Below are 13,566 nucleotides of genomic sequence, written 5' to 3'. Positions count from 1 at the left end.
GAACCACGATCAACACAGGCTCCATCTCAGGCTCGGAACCCATTTAGGTAATGTAATCATGAGACAGCAACCAGGATGCCATTTCATCAGCTTTTCAGTGATAATGTTAGTTTCCCACAGAGCTAGTTAAGTGAAGAAAACAAAAGTGACTTACTAACTGATTGGTGCCCTCTGTGGGACTGAACCCCGAAAGCATCTTCACTTCCACAATGGCCATATTAGAAGAGCTGCGACTCCCCACATAACTGAAGGCAGAGAGAAGCAAGCTTGTATGAATCCCTTATCTTCCCTCCCAACACACTCTGTACCCCCAAAACACACATGTACAGGGCACACACACACACCTGTGTGCTCACATGCACACCCCAGCTCCTCCTCTTTGTTCCAGGGGCTCCCAGTACTCCGCAGCCTTCCTTACCTGGTATGGATAGTGAGCGTCAAGGACCGTGGTGAAGTGTGAGGATCACAGCTTGCATCTCCCATTTCCACATGAAGACTAAAGTCCGCCACATTTTTAGGAGGAATAATATTGTATCTCAGCACTGTCTGATAGGAGGAAGCAGAGAGCCAAATCAGAGCTGGGAAGAACTGTAAAGATTGTATAGTTCAAACTACTTTCTTTATGAATAAGAGAGTGTAAGAAAGTTTTACTGGAGGTGAAGATACCCCCAGACTCTTTCAGCAAGTCTTCGTTCTCACAGATCTCTGCTTACCTGCACATAGACACAGCCCTGGCCAGAGGCCTCCAAGGTGTACTCTCCAGGGATATTGGGCAGACTCTCCTGCTGGTATATCAACCGGTTGACAGCCTGAATGCTGAAAGTGTGCTGGAAATTCCCAGTGGCTCTCACAGCCAGGCTGACTTCCTCAGACGGTACATAGGCGATGGTGGCATACTTGGCAAGAGCTTGGAGAGCAACTACAGTATCCTGAGGAATGCAATCAACATGTGCTTATGATTCTGTGAGTCACTGGAAGTAACCGCAAACAGCCCTACAGCCTATACATCTGGCCGTTGTTAGCCAGCCCAGAGACACCTCTTCTACATATCTAAGAAACACATTCACCAATGCTGGGAAGCTGACTTGGAAACCGTAATAGCTGGCAGGTAATAGAAAACTGCCACTAGGTTATAACTGGACAATCACAGGTCACTGTGATCATCTGATAAATTTGTATTCTGTCACCAAACCTAGTTTCAGAATGGACTCTTATTAGAAGGGACTGGCTATTGAGTATAGATTTTGTAGTTTCCTTACTGGGGAGAAAACAGCAGTAACTTTGTAGTCCAACATTTTACATGTTTTTCAAAGTTCTTTAACTGTGTCATTTTCCTCTATGGCACAGTTGGGGGAAAAGCTGGTATCCTCATAAAATCCTTCCTTGCAGGACCAGGCTTCTTAGCCCTTATGCCGTGTGACCATCATCTCCTCACGTGGGAATAAGGCAGAAAAGCTGTCACTTAGAGTGGAGTTTGAACCTTTGCATTCTAATAATAGGATTTATACCTACTACAAAGAAGGGAAAGGGGGAAAAAATGGGGTGTTTAGCAGCATTATCAAGTCTGGCTCTGTGCACTGGAGCCAAGGAGGCCTTTATTGCTTGGACATGTGGAAACAATTCAAGGAATGGGAACTCACCATCGACAGAAAAACCAATGTGGGAGATATGTGACTTCTTATAATAGCCAAAGAGTTTACTGAAAAACAATTCTGACCTATCTCTGCCACTGAGCATTCTAAACATTTCACCCACAGCTTTTTAAAATTACACAATTATTGTGGACTCAGCAAAATGAAGAATGTCTTTCCTGATCTTTGGCCAAGAATTTCCCTGAAATAAGGAGGCACAATGCCATCAAACTGTTTTAATGCCAATTAAGTCATTACCTTTTTCTTGTTTAGGGCTCTTAATATCTTTACCAGACACTATTTTTTAAAAGCAATTCATTCTTCCAGGGATATTTACATGTTACATCCTCAACAAGTAAGAACATAATCATTATGAGGCCAAGAATATGTTTTCTGATTTATTTCTGTATCCTCAATCACTTGGACATAGTAGGGATTTAATAATATCTGCAGACCAAAATGAATTTATGACTACTGTCTTTGTAATTATCTAAGATAATTTTTATACTATTTGAACTTATCATACAATTCTACCCCTTTCTTCACACTGCTACCCCACTAATTCAATTCTTCTTACTGCTAACCTAGAAAAATAAAACAGCCTCTTGATTTCCCCTAATTTAGTCTCCCTCCTCTAAATCATTCCAGATAAATGACATATCTTTCAGAAACAAAGTAAAAATAAATTAATTAATAAATCCCCAGGATTAGGCATAAATTGGAATCTGATATACAAGGTCTTCGATAATAGGAAGACCCATATAAGACCCATTATGTGTCAGTAAAACTAGTTTTTCCAACAACAATTCTATATTTTCACAAATGGGGGTCTCCATGCACACCCCTTCCCTTTACCTTTGAATAGTTTCCTAGAAAAATTGTATGTCTCAGTTTGAATCACCTCAAATGCTGTTCCCTGCAAAGGTGTTTCTCATGCCACAAATTGACATATACTCTCTCCTTTTTGAAATTAAATATCATGTACTTTTTCTATCTTTTTTATGTTATATAACCAGGTCTGCTGAAATACATAGTACTTGTGGGCCCTCCCTGGTGGTACAATGGGTTAAAGTGCAGCACCATGAGGCTATCCACAGCCACCATAGCACATAGCAGGAGTCCGATCCCCAGCCAGGGAGGTGACTCACACCTCCTGCAGACCTCTCCTGACCCACCCGCTGCTCCCCTAGGCAGTGTATTTCAGTACACATGCCTGTTCTGCTCCCTACTGTGTCTCTGGTGAATCCTTTCACCCCACGCATCTCTGGCCTATTCTTGTATGCATAAATAAATAAATTCAAAATAAATAAAACTAATATATAGGACTTTTCCTAGATTGTAAACTTCTTAGAGTAGAAACAATATCTTATAAGCTTTCCAATACCTGAAACAGTAGAATGAGATATACCCATAAAATCTTGCTTTTATGTTTACAGACCCCTTACTTGACTTTCTAATTAGTTAATTTTGAATTTAGCCATAATTTTATATATACTTTCTACATTTAAAATATGAATTTCATGATGTTTCATGCTCTCCAAAGAAAGAGTATTAAATACATATGGTAATACTTATGTGCTCTTATGACCCACTTTTTAAAAAAGATTTACTTTTATTTATTCATACAAGAACTGGACTGTATATGACCAGTGTGCAGAGGGTGAGACGATTCACCAGAGATACAGTGGGGAGCAGAATAGGAAGATCTACTGAAATACATTACTGAGGGGAGCAGTGGGTGAGACAGCAGAGGTCTGATGTGTCATGTGGGTTGGTTCCCTGGCTGGGGATCTAACTCATACTGCAGTGACTTGCTATAGTTTGATAGCACTGAAAATTTAATCCCTGTGCCACCAGGGAAACCCTCTTATGACTCACTTTTATAAATCCTCTGTATTCCTCTATAAATCTTTTATACTTTTCACATGGTTTTTCTCCCTCTGTATAGAATTATAAGTCCTCAACCTAGAGGACATGGCAATGGTTTTCCCTCTATCTCCACACAAGATCTAATCTACCTGTGAGGAAAGAGGGTGATTTTACCTGAGTGGAAGAGAAGCCTCCATAGGCATTGCGTTGCTTGGCCAACCAAGCTACTATGCCAGTTGCCTTGGCTATTTCCTTCTCAGTCAGTTTGGCTTGGCTCAGCCAGGTCAACAATACATATGCAGTAAGTTCCACATCTACAGCCTCAGGCTTAGACCAGGGACTGGCATCTGGTGACCGAGTAGGCTTCTGGCTCCAGTGAATGGACTCCCCTATGAGAAAGAAAGCATAATCAGGAAGGTTTTAGAAGGAACTGACATTCTCATATTCACTTTGTAAATGTTGTCCCATAGAGCAGAAATAATAGCAATCATATTTCTCATATTCTGAGAAAATAATATTTCTCAGAATCTCCTGATTTATGTATAATGTACATGCACTCTGTGCATAAACCCACACATAATTCCCCAAGGGATTTTATTTACAGAATTTTATTAATTTTCAGCATTTATTTTATTTAATCAAAGGCTCAACATTTTAAGGACAATCAGAGTCAAACATGCATAAGAACTCTTAGAAACTATTAAAAAAAAAAGCTCTGAGAGCAAGTAAATAGAATGTGAGGCCAAATTAAAATGCAAAAACGAGAAAGATGTTAGATAAAGACAAAGAACAAATAATAATGAAAAGAGTAGACAAAGAAACCTAATGAAATAAAACTTAGAAAAAATAAAAACATAACCAACAGGTGTAGTGTAATGGGAACAGCCTAACAGAAAACATGTGAGCTACACTGCAAGGTCATGGAGAGGAGGTGACCACACTACATCACATCTCCCCCATTGTCGGAGACACCCCATGACTTGACTGACATTCCCAGGCAAAATAACTATCCAGAGCCCAAGTGAGACCATGACTTGGCAGGGACATTCATAAAATGGAAGCTGAGATTAAATTTCTATTTGCAAGTATAATCTTAAGTGCATGGCTAGATAAATAAGAAACACGAATATTTTATTTACAAGACCAGATAGAATGTCAAATATTATTCTAAATAAGTCCAAACATTTTACAAGATCTTGGGAAATCTCCAATTTTAAGTCTTACCCCCATCAACTGCTATTCTCTTTTACCAAATAATTATTAAATCTGCAACAGTGTGATCTTACAAAACCAGGTAAGTTTTCCTGACAAGTGTCTACTGTCTCTTTCTCTTCACAGAAAAGTATAGCAATTCCTTTGAGGAAGTACATGAGCTTTCCCACAAAACCCTCAAAAATGATTTCATAAACAGCTTTCACTGAATATATGTAGGAAAATGGAGACTAGGGACAGCTGACTCACAACATATGTCCTAAATTAAAAAAAAAAAACTCCAGGCCTTCTTGGTGCAAGGGGTTAAGTCTCAGCACTATGAAGCTAGCCACAGCCACTGCAGCACAAGTACAATCCCCAACCAGGGAGGCGACCCACATGCTGCAGCAGACCTCTCCTGTCCCGCACGTTGCTCCCATCAGCAGTGTACTTTATTAATCTGCCTGCTCTGCTCCCCAATGTCTGTGGTGAATCCTCTCACTGCCCTGCATCTCTGGCCTACACCTCAGTTCTTGTATGTGTAAATAAACAAAATCTTTCTTAAAAAAGATTTATTTAAATCTAAAGCTTGATTTATTTAAATAAATTCTTTTTAAAAGATTTTTTGGGCCTCCCCTGGTGCCACAGTGGGTAAAGTACAGCACAAGAAGCTAAAGCCACTTCAGCATGAGTTCCATCCCCACCCTGGAGGTGATCACATGGTGTGGCAGACCTCTCCTGACCTCCCTGATGCTCCCCTCAGCAGTGTACTTCATCAGTCTGCCTGTTCTGCTCCCCACTCTTTGTTTCTGGTGAATCCTCTCACTGCCCCTGTACCTCAGTACCCAGTTCTGTATGCATAAATAAATAAATCTTTAAAAAAAAAAAAAAAGACTGGGCCCTCCCTAGTGGTGCAGCGGGTTAAAGCACAGCACAAAGAAGCTGAAGCCACTTCCGCATGAGTTCGACCCCCACCTGCCCCAGAGGCGATCCACATGGCGCAGCAGACCTCTCCTCACCCGCCCGCTGCTCCCCTCAGCAGTGTACTTCGTCTGTCTGTTCTGCTCCCCACTCTGTCTCTTGTGAAGCCTCTCACCACCCCCACACCTCTGGCCTGTACCCCAGTTCTGTATGAATAAATAAATAAATCTTAAAAAAAAAGACTAAGGTGTAGGTCAGAGGTGCAGGGGTTGAGAGGATTCACCAGAGACAGAGTGGGGGGTAAGAACAGGTGGATCAACTGAAATATACTGCTGGGAAGAGCAGTGGGTGGGACAGGAGAGGTCTGCTGCACCATGTAAATTAGTTCTCTGGCTGGGGATTGAACTTGTGCTGCAGTGGCTGGCAATAGCTTGATAGCACTGTCTTTAACCCCTGTGCCACCAGGGAGGCCCCTAAATAAATCTTTTTTTTTTAAGATTTATTTATTTATTCATACAGAACTAGGGTACAAGGGGTGTGGGGGTGGTGAGAGGCTTCACCAGAGACAGAGTGGGGAGCAGAACAGACACACGAAGTACACTGCTGAGGGGAGCAGCAGGCAGGTCAGGAGAGGTCTGCTTCGCCATGTGGGCCACCTCCAGGGCAGGGGATCCAATTTGCACTGAAGTGGCTGCGGCTCGCTTGCAGTGTTGTGTCCTAACCTGTTGTGCCATCAGGGAGAACCTCTAAATAAGCCTTCAATATAAAAAAAAATTTAAATTTCACTGCCCTTCCTGGTGACTCAATGGGTCGAAGTGCAGCACTACAAAGCTAGCTGCAGCTGCTTCAGCATGAGTTTAATCTCCAGCTAGTGGGGTGACCCTATGGTGCAGCAGACCTCTCCTGTGTCACTAGTTGCTCCCCTCAACAGCTTTCTTCGTCAGTCTGCCTGTCCTGCTCCCCACTCTGCTGGCCTGTGCTCCAGTTCTACATGCATAAATAAATAAATCTTTAAAAAGATGAATAAATAAATTCCAGACATGGCCAGCATACCTGAGATGATAGCCTGTTGATCTAACTTTTCAAGAAGACTGTTTCTGATGTCGAATTCCCCAGCCAGAGAGAACGTATATGCGAGTAGTGCCTGTGTATACTGGTTGGTGGTAGAGGAAATAGAATTCTTGAGGCATTGTAGACCTTGTCTCACCATTGAGTCCTAAAAACCAAAGGCAAAAAATGGAATGTGTAAAGTATTCCTTGTCAAGTTGTAAGTGCTAGGGAAATCATCATGGATCCTCTGAGTTTAAAAAGCTATATAAGGGAAAATGTTGGCAGCTTTCTCTAGATATAGGCATAATGAGAGGCATATAAAAGGAGGCCCTAGAAAAACTCACCTCTGTGGTCTTCCCCATCTCCATCAAAGCCGCCGTGATATATGCAGTCAAGGAGATGTCATCGTCAACACCACCCTAGAGGGACACAGGGAAACAGGTGGTGGTGTCAGAGGGCAGCCAGCCTGTTGCAAAAAGGATTCTGGAAGGATGAATTATTAAAGAAAAAATATATATAAAGGACTCCTTTCCACACTAACAGAAGTCCCAACATAAAGGAGATTAACATTAACAGCACGACCTGACCAGAGGCTGCTAGAAGCAGCAGAAGTTTTCACTGTGGGTGAGCATTTAGGAAGCCCAAGAGAAGAAGTGAGGAAGGATAAGGGGTTAAAAAAAAAAAAAGAAAAAAAAGGAAGGGGGTGGATGGAAAAGACAGTTGTATTTTCAGATCCTGTTAAATCTGAACCTACTCTGATGAAGGCACCATCATGTACAACAAACCCAACCTCCTGCAGAGATTAGGAGACACTGTCCCTCTTTAAGACCTTTCACTGAAAGAGATTAGCAGTTTTAAAAAATATCTAGATTATTATCTTCATTACAGATAAGAAAACAAACAAAAACATTGAATAGCTCATTCAAGATTAACAGCTAAGCAGGAGCAGAAATGGGGCTTGAACTTAATGAGTTTTATTAGCTCCTGTAGGGCCATCCCCATTGGCGCAATGGGTTAGGACACAGCACTGCAAGCTAGTGGCAGCCACCTCAGTGCAAGTTCAATCCCCAGTCCTGGAGGTGACCCACATGGTGTAGCGGGCCTCTCCTGTCTCGCCCGCTGCTCCCTTCAGCAGTGTACTTTGTCGATCTGCCCTCTCTGACTCTGGTGAATCCTCTCACATCCCCTGCACCTCTGACCTGTACCCCAGTTCTGTATATATAAATAAATAGATCTTTAAAGCCTCTAAATTTGACCACACAGGTCTCTTTGACCACACAGATTTCTTCACAGGCTGGTCAACTCTCCTAAGAAAAAAGGAGAAAAACCTCTGTGACCTTGTTCTGACTGGTAGTTCTCCCAGGAATATTTCACTCCATCTATAAGATACAAGAGAGACTCAGGGGCACTGACAGGATTCTTCATAAGGAATCCTAATGAATCTTATACTGAGATTTTAATTCAATGCTTTAGATTTTCAATCCAGGCCCTAGGACAGTAAAGTAAATGATTTCCCTAGGAAAGTCTATGCATTTCTTTCTTTCATGGGGTATGTTTTAAATGGAACAAGTTATTCTACACCATCAATAACTGTGTTGGGGACTCAAATGACAGAGCTAACACTCTTGCAACCGCCCCAAGTTACTTGTTTAATCTCTGTACTTCAGTTTCTTCATAGGATTAATAATAGGTCATCAACACTTAGCTCATTGATTTGCTGTGATATTAAATGATATTAAGTAAACAGTGCACGTCAGAGAAAAAAAACACTTACAAAAGCAGTAACAGGTAAATAAATGCCTGTCAGTTCCCTCCAGAGCAAATGACTTTGTTTCAGGTTTACAGAGATTGTGAAAGGCCCTAATGTAGTCTAGCTCAAACATGTATCAGAAACACTTGGAGCATTTGCAGAAACACCCATTGTTGGCCCACACCTCAGAGTTTCTAGGGCTGGGGTGGGGAAGGGAATCTGCTTTCAAACAAGTTCTCAGGTGAGGCAGCAGCTGCTAATCTAGGGGCCAGGCTTTGAGAACCAAGTTCTAGTACTTACAGAAGCTTAGGCTAAGACTGGTTTAGCATACTGGCCAACGTCACACAGAGCCAGGGCTGAGCTCTGAAGAACACTGACGCCCAGGCCAGTGTTCTCTACTTAGTCAGAGGTTCTTCCCTGACCTGTCAACTCTGGTAAGAAAAGAGAAGAAAAACCTCCTGGTCTTGTTCTAGTAAGTTCTAACTGGTACTTCTCCCAGTATATTTCACTCCAAGTACAAAAAAGTACAAGAGAGACTGAGGAATACAAGTTCCTCCCAGACACAGTGGTGGGTTCTAGGCCCCTGAATGGATCCGTACCTTCATCGCTGTGTGGAAGAGCTTTCCCACATTGGTGTAACAGCCACTAGAGAGTTGATTTCCTGCCATCCACTTGAGAGCGTCCTGGATGTTCTTTTCGTCAATGAAGATGAATTTCTGAGCTTGGCCAAAGCATTTGGTGACAAAGGCTGTCAGCCTACATGGATAAAGCAGGAATTGTGGTATGAAGGGAGATTTGCTGGCCAGGGTGCAATAAATCTTTAGTTTACTCTGGTGGATAAATCCAGAAGGGGAGTAGGAGACATGAAAGGGGATGAGAATTGGAGAGACAAGGCCATGGAGGAGAGTGAAGGCTGCATATGAGGCTGAAAGACCCAGTGTTAAAAAGGCAAAGGCCACTGTGCAAGAAGCAGGGAAGGAAGAGGTCAAGGGCCAGTTCCGTAAGTGTCCAGAACAAAGCCCTAAGGTACAGAACTCACTGAAAACTGGGCAAAGTTACCATGTATTTCCATTTCCATCCTGCTCCCCAAAGGCACTGTAGGAGCCATTGCTGTGTTTGTATATTAGTTCCTGTTGGTACCCTGGAAAAACAGATGTGTTTTTAAATCACAGTATCAACTTCAAAAAAACATCACAGCATTTTCAAGAATGTGGGGTACTTCAGGGACTGGAACTTCCCTGTATCTTACCAACCTATCATAGCCCCAATGAAGGAATTCAAGAACCATTAAGCTGACTCACCTTTCTCTAGGAAACCCACTGCCTGAGACCTCATTTCCTCAGTCAGCTGCCCTGATTTCTCCAGGTACTGCAAGACATAGATGATCGGAGCAAACATGACCATGTTCTGCTCGCCACAGCCACTGGGCATCTGCACGAGGTTGTCTAGGTTCTGTAGGGCTGTGCCCATGATATCTCCTGGGATCCAAAAGGAGAGAGAAAGTAGGTGCTGGTAGAAGAAGGAACCCTTAAGTGATGATCTTCCTTTAACCAACTTGCATTAACTATCACTTAGTGAGATCCTTATGTGGCCTGGGAGACAACAGCAAGCCACACCCAGTTCCATAGTAGCTTCAGCTGCTCCCAGAAAGACATGTCACTGGATCTGATGAGTGATGTAACAAACTGTAATATTGAGACTCAATCTCTAAGTTCCTCCTTTGCATAGAAATATATCACCTTCCAAATGACCAGCTTCCTCCCAAACTCATATAATCCTGATATCCTTTCCCATAGACTTCATAAGCCAGTTGTTGATGTGATTCCTTAACAACTACATTTAGCCACTGAGTTCAATTCAAGTTTATAAGTATGGTGCAGGAGCTGTACTAGGAACAGGACTGAAAAGGTCCTGACAAGGAGCTCACTACAAACGTGGAAGATAGACACAGTGAGCTTTAATCCAACACCAGAGGTGCTATACCAGAGGTATGAATCTCACATGGTCAAAATGGGGAGATTTTAGGGTCCTCCCTGATGGCACAATGGATTAAAGCACAGCACTGCCAAGCTAGCCAAAGCCACTTCAGTACCAGTTTGATCTCCAGCCAGGGAGGTGACCCATGTGGCACAGCAGACTTCTCCTGACCTGTCCACTGCTCCCCTCAGCAGTGTACTTTGTTGATCTGCCTATTATGCTCCCCTCTCTGTTTGTCTCTGGTGAATCCTCTTAATTCCCCCTGCACCACTGTCCTGTACCACAGTTCTGTATGTGTAAAAAGTCTTTAAAAATGGAGAAATTTTAAATGAAAGCAGTCTTGGGAAGAGGTAAAAATAAAGAAAGAGGCCCTCCCTGGTGGCAAAGCGGGTTAAAGCACAGTACTGAAAGGTTAAAGCCACTTCCGCATGAGTTCAATTCCCGCCTGCCCTGGAGGTGACCACATGGTGTGGCAGACCTCTCCTGACCCACCCACCACTCCCCTCAGCAGTGTACTTCATAGATCTGCCTGTTCTGCTCCCCACTCTGTCTCTGGTGAAGCCTCTTGCTGCCCCTGAGCCTTTGGCCTGTACCCCAGTTCTGTATGCACAAATAAATAAATCTTTTTGAAAAATAAAAACAAAAATAAAGAACCTAACATTTATACAGCTTCTATTATAGATGGTGTTGCTGAGAACTTTATATTTAATCTTCTCCTCAGTACTGAGGGGCTTGCTATTATCATTGTCTTACAGAAAGGGAAAGAAGGACTGGCATTTTGTACTAACTTACTCAAGGACACATGACTAAGAAATGGCAGAACTGGATCCTAACCCCCTATGACACACTTTTTCAAGCTCAAGCTTTTTCACTCCCTCCCTCTCCTTGCCCACAGGAATGAAGTATCCTGTTTATACACATGTGATTGTATCTTCCACTAACTGTTCTCATTTTCTAAATTGTTGTTGCAAACATTTTGTTTCTCTCCAGTTCCACCTAAATATGTATCAGACTTCAATGACCTTTAACTTCCTCCCATCCAAACTCTTTTCTGTATTTAACTGGAGTATATGTCTACTCCCATGTGAGCTTTTACCTACAGGCTGTTCTTGCCTAATACATAAAACAAACTCTTCTTCCTTCAACACTTCTGATCTACTACACCTCCCTTCAGAAAGGCACATATGTCCCACCATGCCACACCTTGGCAGCCTCTGCCCTCAATTCCCCTTCTGAGCCAAGAATCTGGCTACTCACCCAGAACTGTAACATAAGCCTTGGTTGAATCAGGAACAACATCCTCTGGGAGCTCCAGGGAGATGGATTCTGAAGCCACTTTTCCTGTGAGACACAGAATAAAGTTAGACAATAGAAGGTGGAAATGAGAGAGGTTCTCAAACACAAACCATAGAAAACTTGCCCATAATCTAAAGCTTTCTGTACCTACCATTTTTGGTGGGGCAGAAAAGGATTTTTTAAAACCTCTTGATGATCCTTGCAAAATAAATTCCAAAGAGAGCCATAATTGTGTGATACACGTTCTCTTCTTCCTCCTGTCTCTCAGCTAATTGGTCCCACTAGGGAAGGCACCCCTAGACTCTCCTACCCCCTTTGTCCTGCATATTACTCCTCTTGCCTGAGAAAATTTGTTTCCTAGGAAATTGTCACCAACAACCTCTCCCTGTGTTCACTCACCTTTTGGGCACAGCAATGAGCTGTGTGTCTTCTCCACAAGGACTCCTTCAGGCTGACGTGAAGAAAGAGAAATTGATGAGAACAAGAAAGATGAGTGTCAGGGCAGGTGGCACAGGAGTAGGAGGGAGGAGTGGGAAGAGGAGGAAGCTGTGCTTCAGAGCTTCTCTCAGCTGGAGAGAAAGAACTTCTCTTTGAAGCTTGAAAGGACACTTCAACTCAGGGATGAATTGCTCAGTAAACTTCTTTCTGCTCATGGACTGGCACTAAGGACAAGTTTCCACTAAGGACAAGGAAACTTCTAAGAGGTAGGCCCACAATTTGGTTCTTTGGGATGAGAAAGAAATAAAGCAGCTAATGATGATGGTAGGCATTTAAAGAAGAGAAACAAATATTCATTGAGTGTCTGCAGGGACCAGGCACTGGGTAAGCACTGTCATGGACCATGGATATGGGTTAAGCAAATGGCTAAGGGCAGAAAGAGGTCAGAGTAGGGGAAAGGTGAGCTACCTGCTTGGAGCTAGAGTAAGACCACTGTGGGAGACCATTGTGAGTAGTCACACCAGGCACCCCTGGGGTGGTTGCTGTCTCTTCCACTAAAGCCAACCTGGCAGAAGTCTCACCTTGACCAGAACCGATTTGATGAGTGTGTCACTTCTGCCTTTTTCTGGAACAAATGGTTTCTGGCCTGCACAAAGTTCATTGCTATCCAGAATTGTAGTACTAATAGTAAAGTTTACATGACCTGAGAAGAAAGCAGAAAGGAGTGCATTAGCCCAATTACCAGTGGTACCAATAGGTCTCGTCCCCTTGAGACCAGTGAGTGCTCTTAAACTCCATGGCATATCAGTTGCCTGAGGATCTTGTTAATACGAAATGGTTCAGTATATCGAGGGCAAGGCCCATAATATACATGCCTAGTAAGCTTCCAGGTGAGTCGGAGATGCTGATCCAAGGGACCCCAATGACCCAGCATCCTGACACTTATTACCCCTTGCTCAGTGGCTACAGCTAGCAACTTGTTTCTAGTGAAAAGGGTAGAGCAGAAGTAATGAGATATCATTTTTAGATGATAAAAAAGACAGGAGTTTGTGTTTCTTTTTCTTGAACCACTCACTTTGGAGGAAGCCAGATGCCATGTCATGAGATAGCCCAGTGGGAGATTTGTGTGATAAGAACTGAAAGAATCACTAGTCAACAGGATAGGCTGCCAACTGAACCTTATGTCTAACAACCCATGAGGAACAGAGTTTTGGGCATGAGCTGGAAGGTGGATCCCTTCTTGGTTGTCAGACAAGAACAGAGTCCTGGCTGACAGCTTGATGGGAACTTCCTGAGAGACTTTGGGCCAGAGGCACCCAGCTAAACCAGACCAGATGACTGACCCTTGGAAACAGTATTAACAAATGCTCATTCCCTTAAGCTACTAGGTTTCAGGGTAATTTGTTAAGCAGCAGTAGGTAACTAAGACCCAAAGACCATGAT

At 43.0% G+C, this 13,566-nt stretch overlaps 1 protein-coding gene across 1 annotated transcript in view; it reads right to left on the bottom strand.

The window, feature by feature from the left end:
- The window catches only part of A2ML1 (alpha-2-macroglobulin-like 1), a 37,832-nt gene that overhangs the window by 6,239 nt on the left and 18,027 nt on the right, over nt 1–13,566 (bottom strand). The window contains exons 21-32 of the mRNA XM_004692933.2: nt 12,705–12,826; nt 12,085–12,136; nt 11,647–11,730; nt 9,714–9,890; nt 9,472–9,553; nt 9,012–9,168; nt 7,007–7,081; nt 6,666–6,828; nt 3,675–3,889; nt 714–929; nt 419–546; nt 155–245 (exon numbers count right to left, since the gene is read on the bottom strand). Of these exons, the coding sequence (XP_004692990.1) occupies nt 155–245; nt 419–546; nt 714–929; nt 3,675–3,889; nt 6,666–6,828; nt 7,007–7,081; nt 9,012–9,168; nt 9,472–9,553; nt 9,714–9,890; nt 11,647–11,730; nt 12,085–12,136; nt 12,705–12,826 (1,562 nt within the window). The remainder of the gene's footprint in view (nt 1–154; nt 246–418; nt 547–713; nt 930–3,674; nt 3,890–6,665; nt 6,829–7,006; nt 7,082–9,011; nt 9,169–9,471; nt 9,554–9,713; nt 9,891–11,646; nt 11,731–12,084; nt 12,137–12,704; nt 12,827–13,566) is intronic.

Source organism: Condylura cristata, unplaced genomic scaffold (assembly GCF_000260355.1).
Source record: "Condylura cristata isolate star-nosed mole 26May11 unplaced genomic scaffold, ConCri1.0 scaffold00034, whole genome shotgun sequence".
In the NCBI taxonomy this organism is placed as follows: domain Eukaryota; kingdom Metazoa; phylum Chordata; class Mammalia; order Eulipotyphla; family Talpidae; genus Condylura; species Condylura cristata.
The sequence above is the reverse complement of the archived record's forward strand: the minus strand, read 5'-3'. Positions and strand labels throughout refer to the sequence as shown.